Raw genomic sequence first — 13,404 nt, 5'->3', positions numbered from 1 at the left:
GTTACACCCTGATCAGTTCAGCTTGAATCCCTTGTTCAGACATATCAGAAAGGCAACGCGCTCAGTCTCGATCAATGCCCTAATATGAGTTTAGAGACCTGTGAGCGGACACAACAACCTCAACATTTGCAAACTGTGTTACTGACAAAAGATTTAGAGATTGTTGTCTCCGGTCACACTCCACAAGAAAAGAGCCAGTCCGAAGACGAGTAACATTTCTCACCTCTCTACAAATCCCTGACACAGTTTTCGATACAGCAAAAGGATTTAATTTAATTGGTTCATGATCAGAAACCTCATTCACCAAGAACCGAGACCAGGAATCTATATTTTGTGATTTTTTGTTCGCGTTTTTATTTGAACTGTACGTTCAAGACGTCTCTTTTTTTCGTTTCAAGTTGAACCAGTGTGTGTGAGTGACATGGTGAAATATATAGGTTCAACACCCCTGGTCCTCATCCCCCATCGAATGTCAACAAGGACAGTGTTACATTGCGACGGATATCCAAGATGCAAACACCAAGGATTCCAGGGTGTTATACTCAAGCAAATATGACACATATAGCAATATTTGTGTACCGAATTAAAGCCAGGCTGGTTCGGCCCATGACAGGTAATCGGATACATACTGAATTTGGAGGTCAACATTACCAGATTGGCCCATGAACCACCGCCTTCTGGCATAAGACTCTAGGCAAACTTTTACGTAATAAATTGGGAAGTCAAACATGTAATACATGACCAAGACCAAATAATACATTTATATGAATCCCATTTGTGCAAACACAATATTATGCACAGGGCTTGGCATGACCAGCCGGGCCCGGCTTCCCACCCGTCTAGGTGAAGTCGGGGTCAAAGTGGTGTATTGGGCAAAAGGAACACTGGTCCCTGGCTCCAGTGCCCTCAACCACCAGAATCCCTTCCTCCACCGACACAGGGACGCAACCCACGGCAAACAGGTTGCCCAATTTGGTCGCCTTTTACGACCAGCAATGGGGTGCTGTGGACACATTCTACCCCGGTTCCACACGTGGGAAGAGCTATTAGCGTTACCCAGCACTCACCACGAGGAGGTTGCTCTTCACGAGTGCCTCATATGAACTAAGGTATTAACAACACTAATCTCATCTGTCACTTATATCCCGATATAGGATTATCGTCAAGTTCTAAAAATACACGAACGACATTGATGATAAAGGGAAAAAACATCAATTATGCTCAGGTACGTTTAATGATGGTACATAACTAATATCATGGATCAAGGATACTGATGTTACCTGTGAATAGCATTATTGACTACTGTATAATATAGGCCAACTCGAAGTTTAGAAACTGTATATCGTGTTTCGAAGCCGGATGTCTTTTAGACTCATAACGTTCTTTATGAAAAAGGAGGTATATTTCTTCAGGTCTTCATGAATAGTGTTTTCATAAACGCTAAACACTAACATAAACGATGCAGTTGATCTTTTTGTAAATCTACTACTTGAGTCAGGGCAGTGTATGAAAAAACCAGTTCTTGGAAATAAACCACGTAAATATATTTTCAATTTAAACAGCGAGTGTAGAGAACATAGGAGATCAGCAAGACGAGCGCTAAGAAAGTTCCGTAAAAATAGATTTGAATCTAATAGGAAAACTTATTGTCAGTTACGCAACAAATATAAAACAAAATGTAAAAGCTATTTAAAATCCCTTAAACTTACCAAATTAAATCGTCTAAATGCCTCATTATCAAACCCAAAACGGTTCTGGAGAGAAATTAATTCTCTACGCAGTCCATCATCTGTTCAGAATAATATCACAGGCACACAGAGTGGCTGACTCATTTTAAGCATGTGTTTGGCAATGATCTTATATTCCAGGATGTTATTGAAAATGAGCATGACGATATTGCTGTTTATAACCCATCAGATGTTGAGTTTGACATTCTTGAGTCCGAAATAACAAGAAAGGAAATTCTCGATGCTATTGACTCACTTAAACCTGGAAAATCTCCAGGCCCTGACAATATCTTAGCGGATATGCTGAAGAGTTCCAAACACATAACTGTTCCATTTTTGCATTCTCTCTTTAACGACATATTCAACAAAGGTATATTTCCGTCAATTTGGTCAAAATCTATCATTGTTCCTCTATTTAAGAAGGGTGATACAAGCGATCCTGATAATTGTAGAGCAATTTCATTGACAAGTATTTTAGGTAAAGTTTTTGCTATAGTTTTAAACAAGCGTTTAACGCTCTGGTCTAATGTTTATGATAAAATTCCAGAAAATCAGGCAGGCTTCAGACGATCATATTCACCTGTCGACCATATTTTTACACTTTATTCTATTGTACAAAAATATCTTGGATGCCGGAAACGAAAACTGTATGTTGCATTTGTGGACTTCAAAAAAGCTTGTGATAGCGTTAATCGTAAACTTTGGGATTGTTTGAGAAAAACGGGCGTTGGGGGTAAAATGTATAAAATGTTAAAATCTATATATGCAAATGTCAAATCATGTGTTCGTCACAAAAATGGTGTCACTGATTACTTTGATTGCCCTATCGGTGTGAAACAAGGCTGCATTTTAAGCCCTCTCCTTTTCTCTTTCTTTATCAACGAATTGTCCCTTGAAATCCAACAAAACGGAAAACACGGTGTCCAACTTTATCCAGATATGTATGAATTGCTAATATTACTTTTCGCAGACGATGTCATACTTATTTCTGATACTGTTAATGGGCTTCAAACACAAATAGACATATTGTTTCAGTATACCATCTCCTGGAAACTGACTGTTAATACAGATAAAACGAAAATTGTTGTTTTTAGAAAGGGGGGTCCTCTTGCATCCAGGGAAAAATGGTATATAAATGGGCAACAAATTAATGTTGAAAAAACTTATAAATACCTTGGTGTCATTTTTCCTTTTAATCTGAAACTAAATCACCTCGTCAACGATCTTGCGCTACGAGCTAAGAGAGCCCTCATTACCTTATTTGTTGTTCTTGATAAACTCGGTGTGTCTTCCCCGTCTGTTTTCTTCAAACTTTTTGATTCTCAAGTTAAACCAATTCTGTTATATGGTTCAGAGATTTGGGGTCTCGAAAAATATCACATCTTGGAAAAAATTCACTTAACTGCTTGTAAACGATTCTTAAATGTTGGCAAATCTACCCCAAATTGTATGGTGTATGGTGAATGTGGAAGACATCCCTTATATATCTGTTCTTATGTACGCGGTCTAAAATATTGGTTAAAGATTATAGAAATGTCACCTGATCGTATTCCACGTAAATACCGCGACAATGTTGGTTATAAAACATGGGTCACTAAAATCAGACAACTTTTTCTTCATGGATTTGGATATGTTTGGATTTACCAAGGTGTTGGAGATAAGACAGCATTTCTTAGTGTATTTAAACAAGTTGCATCTGATATGTTTATCCAAGAAAGGAGAGCTACATTGGAAAATAGTTCAAGATACGACCTTTATAAAACATTTAAGGCCTGCTTATCTCCAGAACAGTACTTAACAGAAATAACAGACAGAAAACTTAGAGTGTGTTTTACACGTTTTTAGATTAGGTTTGAGCAATTTAGTATGTAATACGGGTCGTTTTTCCTCAGTTTAAAAAAATATGCGTTTTTGTCCTTTTTGCCCCACATTTATTGAAAACGAATACCATTTTATGCTTATCTGTCCATGTTATGAATCGCCCAGAATAAAATATTTCCAAGGTTTACCCCAAAACATCAATACACTAATCAAGCTCCTCCGTTTTGATGAAATATCTAACGAGCAACAAAAGAATACTATCCTATACATTAATTATGGTTTACGACTTCGCAACCGTCTTTGTACAAATGATGTTTAATTATTCTTTAGGTTATTTGCCTTCATTAATCAAATGCTTTTATCTCTTCTTGTTGTGTTGTGTTGCGACTTATTTTTCACAAAACTGTACACGTGCACATCTCTGTGCATATAAGTCTGCATGTTTATACTTCTACATGTACAAAATTGTATATATATAATGTTACTGTATGTATATGGGCCTATGGCCAGAATACAATATAAATGATGATGATGATAAAAATAGGATATATTCAGTATGAGTAATATTTAAAACCCTCAACTTTAAATAAAATTCCTTGACATAAAATCAGCTATGCATTTCTGTCGTCATTAACCATACTACTGTGTCATTATTATACTCATTGGTACATTGGTACAATGTTACTGCAGAACACGAATGTCGGCCATGATTGTGTTTAAGAAGATAAATACATTTATATAATGATAATGGACTATCGAACAATCCAAAGTTTAAAGAAACAATTGTTTTATTGTTGTAAAATATACAGACAACATGTAGTTCATGCATTATGCTGCAACTTGAACCATTATCTTGTTCCAACAATGTGTAGCGAGCAAATGGTCTTGGCTGTGTGTTCCTGTCAGAACTGTCTGCTTCGTGGTGTCGGACGCAAGAGCAACAAGTTGAAACTGGAACCATGAGTTTTACAATTATTGAACGTGCCTGTACAACAATGTTGCCTGTGTTTAGGTTGGACGTAGTTTCACATCACATCATCATCAATGACGGGCTGTGCGAATTGACATATCCTACACTACGAGATCTGACATGGTTGTGGTTTAGGGAAATTAGACAGCAAATCGCTACATGAATCAAATTCTTCAACCTCACCGTCTTCCAATCATTGACTGCCAGAGGGAACTGTTTCAACAGGACAACACTCCACCGCTAACAGCTCGTGTCATGGTAGACTACCTTCATAATACCAACATCAACGATTTGCCCTGGGCGTCGAGATCTCCAGATCTCAACCCAATCGAACAACTCTGGGATGAACTCGATCGATGTGTACGTCAACGTCAGAACACCCCGCATACACTCCCACAACTGGCCAACGCCTTACAAGCAAAATGGCGCAGAATTCCGCAGGACAGAATTCGTACACTTATCAAGTCAGTGCCGAGGAGATGCAGAGCCGTGATTGCTGCCCGGGGCGGTCACACGAGGTACTGAGTTCAGCGCTATCTTGTTAGCCTTATGTGACATAACAATGATCAGTTTTCAATGCCTTTGTTCAACGACTACATGTGATCACCGAGCTCCAAAATTTCATATTTGTATCTATGCTATTAAATTAAATATCTCGAGTTTATTAGGTACAATAAACTTACTAAAATTCTACCTGTGCGTTTCGTTGTTTGAAGAGGGTATGTTGGTTAATCATTTCCTACTACCTGTAGTCAAATAAGCATCAATTGCATTACCTCAATTGCCTCCACCTTAGCAGGGTCGTGAATGTCCATCTTCTGGGCGTCGGACAGTGCCCACAGGTAGCAGTGAGTTTTGGATATCATCACCAACTCGCCCTGCGTCATTCGAGCAGACATGGGTATTACAATATAGTTCCAAAAATGCCATACGTTCTTGAATAAAATATTTCATATTAGTATTAAAAACAGATGACTCGTTTAAGAATGTTTAAACAACGAGTGACATGGCGTTATATATCAGGTTTAACATATTTGTGTCGTCCATTCAGTAGTAGCAACGTGACAGCAACAGTAAAGGCGAACAGCCAATAGTTTATATCACTCAATTACATTCCCATAAATATAAAACGTCAACCTCAGGAAATGTCCAGTCTCGATTATCCGCCGAACAGAACAAACCAGACAATCAAGTACAGAAAATAGTTATGAATTACGTCTGCTGTTTGCAAGTCCAGAAATTCTAAACTCTTAAGTAAAGAAAAACGTTTAAGAAATATGTACGTTGAAACATATGTTAGTTTAATAATTATGTATAATGTGTTAAATCAAACACTTACAGTAGCTTTGTCGTAGGAGAAGGCAAAGTTCCCATGAGGGGGCGGCGTCCCATGGGTGTGAGTCGGGTGGGTGTGGGGCGCGTGAGACGCATGGGTCACGTGAGCATGGTGAGTGTGGGTCTGGGCCTGGAAACATGATGTTGCATAACGGTTGAACAAAGTGAATGGATGCTTTTCTAACCATGTGTACTGGTTTCAATCTGAATAGGACAATATACATATCGATTGTACCTCCTTCATTCTACATGGGCTAAAGTAGTACAGTAAAGTTCCCAGCAACATCACGGCGGGGAACACCTGAAATGGGCTTCAAACATTCTACCCATGTGGGGAATCGAGCCCGGGCCTTCGGCGTGACGGTCGAACGCTTTAACCACTGGGCTACCCACCGCTCAGAGAAGTAAAGAAACTGTCGTAGCGATACGAAACTATGTGTAGCGCCAACCATGCATGGTGGACGAACATCACTTGGCCAGTTCTGCCCTTAACACAGACCCATGAATCACCTTCTTGACCTGTGTACGGATGGACTTTGTTCAGGAAACTCGATTGGGAGGAGCATGTTGGTAAACGCAGAATGTATAGAAGGTATTTACCTGGGCCAGGTACACAACGGACGCAATCAGTACAATCTTCAGCATGGTGAATGTGAGAGGCAGCAGTGTCATGACAAGTCTCACTTGGGAGGACCTTTTATGCTTGTTCTTATCAAGTTCCAATCCGTGCCCTTCATATTTGGAATTCGTGGACGACTTTTTAAAAATATGTAATCTCTGTTTGTTGGATTAAACCAGATGTTTTAAACAGGAAGTTTTTTCAAACAATGTGTATCTTCATTTAGAAATAAAAAAAGCAAAGGAGAAACCAAACGGCGGAAGCGACGTGTACACGTACAGGTACATTGCAAGATGACATACTATAGGTGCAGGAATGGGAGCGGTAGAGAGTAGAGGTTCTACTACACCAAATCAGAACCAGTTTGGACAGTGCGGTTTTCGTAGGGAGCCTTCAGTGCAGATCGAGAGATATCTGCAGGCTGTGATTGGAGAATATTATGTCTTTCAAATGTACATCCATCCAGTTATTAAAACTGACCATGTTTTCCTATATTTAGTAATGTCTTTTTCAACATGATGACTTATGCTGAATGTGACCACAGCTATTTTCAAGAAGGTGACATTTGGTGCGAAACTGGGGGTGGTGTGTTTAGCTTCCTGTACTCGGAAAAGGAGCTGGCTAAGCTAGTCATTTTTTATTTTTTTATTTCTGCTCTAAGGCCAAACTGTGCACACACGTACAGGTAATAGCTGTTGAATGCTTAGTTATTTAAAAAAAAATATATAACGTTACTATAGAGGCCTATGGGAAAACATTTGGTTGTGAGTAACCTTTAGGCACCATACTTGTCCCATTCTTGTCGCACCCTCTCCAGGCGTACATCGAGCACCTGCTAAAGCACTTCATCTTCATGATGGTGGCCTGAAATCAATTAACTCTAAATTAGATTCCAGTAATCGACATTATGATGATAAAGGCTACAAAACCCTTTTAATATTTGTCGAGTGTACGATTCCGACACTATAATGGGCACGTGTTTATTAATCACTATCAAATAGGGATGATAACAGACGTTCGCGAAAAGGTGAGAGCATCCTGCTCCACCCTGTGGCACCCGTCTCAAACACGTGCATAAGCAAGTCAATTATTCAGCCGAAAAAAAAACACACAGAAAGATATGGTACAAGTCGATATTGAAAATTGCATCGGACAATTAGTTTGCACATGATGCGTTATATTTGGAAATGTCCTCCACATGTCAATAATAAAACTTTTTGACTCCAAGTCACTACCTAATGCTGCGTACGGGAAGCAAATGCTGCTGAGGACACATTTAATACGTAAATACCATACTGACAGATATTAGTAAAATTATTTTATGACAACACAAAATTCGGAATATACATTTTATTTATTAACAATATTTTTCCACACAATCACGGAATGTCCTTGCATGTGAATGTTCAGGATAATAACAAAATATTATTATTGTTTGAGTAATATAAATCAAATTAGTCAAGTGTCCTCACGACCTACAATTATTGGTTATATTTTGGACTATTCTTAGATCTATTCAGTTTCAACAAGAGGCTGATTCACACTTCATTAGCTGACGTTTACAAGCTAAAAACCACTCAAATTGCTGCGTTTGGGCTATGCAGTTTGTGTAAGATGACTTTATGAAGCAAACCTCCCCAAGACTATAACAACTGTGCCATGGAAATATCAACTGATCACTGGTGACACGTCACGAACTGGAAGACGCCACCAGTGAGGAAATGAGGCCCGCACCTGTAACCAAAGTGATAGATTCCTCACCGTAACGTCAGATGCAGCTTCAGCGTTCTCCGTGCCATCAGTCGTCACACAGTGCATCGCCGACTACGGCAGCATGGTCTCAGGGCATATCCATAATTCAGAGGAATGACGTTCACGTGACATCGACCTTAATGTTCACGTTGTGATGTCAAATGTAACGCCAGCATTATCTCATCTCAGAGCCGATGTCACAACACGGATCTACTGACGTAGCCAGAGAATCCGACGTCGTGCCAATTCGACAATGAGCAGACATCACGTTGCACAAGCAATCAGAGAGGAATGCAAGGCAATTCCCGATGACGTCATTAGACGCTTCACGAACTCTGCATGTTTGCACGTAGAGGAAATACTCGCCACTTTATCACTGGCATTCATTTAGTGACCGTTATGATGATGTCTGTTCACACCTCATCTCGAACATTGTTCTGTGAGTGCGCACATGTTACCGCTAGTGCTGTTTGCGAACGGTGATGGTGGCATGTGATGGTTATTACGGTGTATAGCAAATCAATCAATCATCATTTATTTCTCTCAAAGAAACACCCACAGTGGTACAGGAGAAAAAGGTTCTTAACATGATGATGATTAATATAAAACGAGATGTTATACTGTACAAATATTTGGCGACAAACATTTTGCTTGAAGATTTGTACGAACATTTAAACAAAAACACTTACATAAACAAACACACATATACACAGTTACATTAAAAGGAACTTATCTATTATACATATGAATTTTGCAAGGTTCTTGATTTCTTTTACTTTTCTGGTACTAAACGATGTTTTGTATTTTTTTATTGCATATATTTATTCGAGATAAGTTTAGATCTAGATTCACGGAACGCTTCACGTTTAAACAGGTAAAGGAATTCATCGGCTATAGCTGGCGACATACACAGTTTACATGTCCTAAATTCTCTATCTATACCAAGGCAACGGCCAACTTCGACAGGTAGATAATGTTTACAGGTTCTATGTTTTAGAATAGGATAATAAATTTGTTTTGATAGGAGAAGAACGTTTTCAAGTGATAATTATTTCCAAATACAACGTTTGCATTAACTGGGTTTGTTTTGGTCGTTTATACCATTTTGAAAAACTGATCGGTACACTTTTGATCTTTTGATACTGATTTTGAAGGTGAACTAATGGAACTGTTTGTTCCCAGTAACAGTCAATATATACTAAGTCAAACAAGTATGGGAACATCCAATATTTCCATCATATTTCAATGACTACAAAGACAACAAGAACACATTGGGCAATTTCAGATACGGTGGCATTTAATGGATGAATCTTTCGGACCAGACATAATTAAGTCAACTTCAGTCAGGAATGTGATTTATTAGGAAACGTCTCAAATTTATACAGTATATATTGTCACCTTTTTCATTAATACTCACCATTTTAACTGTGCTTCTGTCATGTACCATGGAACAGAATAAAAACAGAAGAGAATGTTTGGAGACAAAAATGCCAGGTGTGGAGGGCGGAGACGGGCGCTAGACCGAGCACAGGGAGATAACTCCCAGCAGCATCAGCGAAAACCATGTGCTCTCTACTGTACAGCAGACGAGCTACATGCATTTGTGTCCACCCACGGAAGCATGAGGGCTGGAACAGTATTTATTGACAGAAGACGCTAATCAGTGATAGCAATAACAACATTAAATACTCTTTTAGCTTCAATGTACATGAAGGTGCGACAAGAGCTAGGGAAGGGAGGGTTGGTAACTTCACCATATATAACTCCGTAGATGTGATAGCGGTGTCTTCGTCTGCTCATGCTAAAAATAAAATAGGCCAAGTTCAAAGGTTACGATCTCGTAAAACGAGAGCGAGACCTAATTACCCATAAGCCCTTCTTTATCATGGCCTCATGGTAATCACACGTAGGTATCTCGCCATGTATGTTGTGAGTATATATCGAACCCTCACAAAAAGAGGTCGATATTCCAACGTTCATGTCAATAAACTTGATAAACCCCGCTCTAAAAACGGTTATGATACTGAAGCCCGCTTCAGCTAAACTAGTAGATGTCCCATTTCCGATCACACAGGCGGAATCAGATTTTTGGTCCTTGTCAACAAGCCATCTGGCTAATCATCTAAATACTCAGTTCTCTACTTTCAAAAAAGATAATGTGTTGAATGAAAACATTCTTGATGATCATCCCATACCTGATGAGCAATGATTGACTGCTCCCCAACAAGATGGGTATTTAGATGATCTTTTAGAAGCACGGGATGGGTCATTTTAGGAAAAAAAGATTCCTCATTGCAGTTTATTCAAAAGAGAATGTTAAATATCATGGGTCCTTTGTCCTTTGTTGAAATCTTGACAAAATCAGACGCAGGGAGGCTTCACCTGATTAAGACATATGTGAACTTCTTCACAGAGAAGGCAGTCTGCCTTGGGAACAAGCCAACTTGTCCATTTCAATTGTCCAATTTTATCCAAACTGGTTAAGGATCCAAAGAAAGCAAAAATGTTGATTTACAAATACGAGGACACCATTGCCGATGCTAAAGTGAAGCTCTTCGAAGACCCCTTTTACAATACAATACGGTCCTCGCTGATCTGAAGCTTTTGCAAAATGCTAGGGATATTCTTGGTGGACCGCATTCGGCTCCAAAGAATAAGATTAATTTCTTCAACAACCAGCCTTTCTCGCAGCAGCCCTTTCATGGTAAGCCTGGTCCTCCTGGGGGAGGGGGAGGAGCGGATTCACAGTCCAGGCATCCTTTAATCCCAGGAAAAGAGGGAACGACCGTGGTGGCAAAAGAGGAAGATCTTCAGGACAATATAGGTTTGTACCACTCTCTTTCAACAAATACCGATGTCATGGAGCTCGGCATACGTTCAAGTCCCATGAATCTGAATGCCCCAAATCCCGATCATCCAGACAGTATGATACCAGAAATCGAAGATCTAAAATTAGAAAACATTCCTTTCGAAGGGTGACACATTTCTACACAAATTGGTCAAGGATTACTCTAGACCCATGGATTCTTCAGACCGTTCATGGCTTTAAAATTGAATTCATTCAAAAGCCTATCCAAAGAAAACCAACTCCACCGTTAACACTTTCTCAGGTTAAGCAGGTTGTACTGGACAAGGAGCTATTGGGAACATAATGATGAAAGGGGCGATAGAAGAGATTCCTCAGCATGTGAATCTGAATATCAATCTTAGTTTTTAAGTCCTATGTTCGTGGTACCCAAAAAGGACGGGTGTCTGAGACCAATACTCAATGTGAAAAAACTAAATGCTTTCATTCTATACAATCATTTCAAGATGGAAAGCCTTTCAGTCCTGAAGGATGTCATTCAGGAAAACGATTATATGTGCAAACTGGACCTGAAGGATGCATACTTCAGCGTGCCAATTGTCAGGCACCAGAGGAAATTGCTGAAACCTGTTGTAAGCATTGCACGAAGAGCAGGTATTCGGATGATCATATACCTAGACGATATGATGCCGAGAGAGTCTCTTGTATCGTCTGGAAAACTTAGGTTTCGTTATCAACAAAGAGAAATCAGTTTTTGCTCCAGTCAGAAACTCAACTTTCTGGGTTTCGAAATTGATTCTCAGTGTCTCACTCTAACACTTCCCCAATAGAAAGTGACGGACATCCTTCAAAGTCCCATGTTCTATTCACTATAGCAAAAGAACTATGGGACTTTTGTCTCAAGAGAAAGATAACTCTGGAAGCACTATACCTACCTACATCACTGCAGACTGGGAGAATCGCCATTTTGCAGATTCAAGCGAATGGCTCTTGAATCGCAAGGTGTTCAACCAGTGCAATCAGAGACTAGTCCTCACTTGATAGACCTTTTCGCATCTCGCCTCTCTCACCAACTGGATAAGTACGTATGTTGGAGACCAGACCTCCCGGGCAACTTTCATAGACGCATTCCGGGTGAAAATTGAAGGGGCGAGAGGTTATGTCTTGACCCCATTCTCAATGATCGTGCGATGTCTGTGTAAAGTAAGGAGTGAGGGGGCAGAACTGACCTAGAGAACTCCTGTGCGGCAGGGCCAGGCGCGGTACACTGTCCTGTTGGAGATGTCAGTGGAGTGTTCAATACCTGTGTGGGACGACTTGCTGGAATCATCACAATGTCAAACACACCCTCTGGTAGCAAACGGGACACTGCTATTAGCGGCCTGGAGGGTTTCAAGAAGGCTAGATGGGTAACTAATGTGATGAAAGATGCGGGGATCAATGTAGCAGTGCATGGAGCACACTCTGTCCGGGGAGCTTCTACATCCAAAGCTTACACCAAGGGTGCTTCTATTGCCAAAACTTTAGAACTGAGACACTACTTTCAAGCAGGGTTTACCTGAAGGAGACTAAAGGGAGACAACATAACACTTTGAAAGGTTAAACCATTTCAATACCAATAGGAAATCAGAGTCCGTTGCACGATTGTAACTATTTCAGAAACATGTGTGTATTAATCACTATCAAATAGTGACGATATCCGGTATTTACCAGAAGGTGACAGTTCGATTTGATGGAACAACTGTTTTTTCAAAGATCAGGGAATTCCTGAATCATTAAACAGGATTTATTGGTATTTGATAATTATTACACATGCATATTCCGTGAATGTAACACTTCAATATTTGTTCCTATACATATAATTATATAATTAGGTCGAAAATATTTGAAATACAATACAGGGTAACGCGACTTTAACCAACGTGTACACCTGTAAATATTTGCGTACATATTTCTTTAAATTTCTCACGTGGCTAAAGTGATATAAGGAAACATATTTTTAAGTTGTGAACTTGTTCCTAATCCATATGTTCTCTAAAAAGAAACTTATAAAACGACACTTTCCATAATGAGAGAGTGAGTGAGTGAGCTGGGTTTAACGCCGCTTTTAACAATGTTCCAGTTATATCGCGGCGTGTCAGCTTAATGTGGGAGGAAAGCCCGAAGTGATGCAGGTCTCAGACCACTTGGGTGAAACCCACGAGCACGAGCATGGTGCTGACAAACCTAGAAACATAATCGGGGCGAACCGGGATTGGAACCCACAATCATAGGTTTCTGGCGTGTCAAAGGGACGCAACTCTGCACAGCGAATCGCGGCGCCTTAGACGACTGGGCCACCGAGCAGAAAACAAAAGATCAATAAAGTCGTCAG

General features: G+C 39.8%; 1 protein-coding gene across 1 annotated transcript; it reads right to left on the bottom strand.

The window, feature by feature from the left end:
• Positions 1–4,318: 4,318 nt before the first annotated feature.
• On the bottom strand, positions 4,319–6,561 carry LOC124136845. The gene is made up of 4 exons (XM_046502892.2): positions 6,454–6,561; positions 5,858–5,983; positions 5,295–5,396; positions 4,319–4,499 (listed from the first exon to the last, which is right to left on the bottom strand). Exons 1-4 carry the CDS (start codon positions 6,523–6,525, stop codon positions 4,377–4,379), a joined length of 423 nt encoding a protein of 140 aa, XP_046358848.2. The 5' UTR covers positions 6,526–6,561; the 3' UTR covers positions 4,319–4,376.
• Between the last annotated feature and the right edge of the window lie 6,843 nt (positions 6,562–13,404).

The sequence above is a fragment of the Haliotis rufescens genome, unplaced genomic scaffold (genome assembly GCF_023055435.1).
Source record: "Haliotis rufescens isolate VD_foot unplaced genomic scaffold, xgHalRufe1.0.p SCAF_31, whole genome shotgun sequence".
Taxonomy (NCBI): Eukaryota; Metazoa; Mollusca; class Gastropoda; order Lepetellida; family Haliotidae; genus Haliotis; species Haliotis rufescens.
This window is presented reverse-complemented; position numbering and strand designations above follow the sequence as displayed.

What these genes read in the sequence shown, in the direction of transcription:
- LOC124136845 (XM_046502892.2), bottom strand. Translation starts at nt 6,525, where the DNA reads ATGACACTGCTGCCTCTCACATTCACCATGCTGAAGATTGTACTGATT. An exon ending in CCGTTGTGTACCTGGCCCAG is followed by an intron (nt 5,984 to 6,453) that starts GTAAATACCTTC and finishes TCATGTTTCCAG; the next exon opens with GCCCAGACCCACACTCACCA. An exon ending in TCTCCTACGACAAAGCTACT is followed by an intron (nt 5,397 to 5,857) that starts GTAAGTGTTTGA and finishes CGAATGACGCAG; the next exon opens with GGCGAGTTGGTGATGATATC.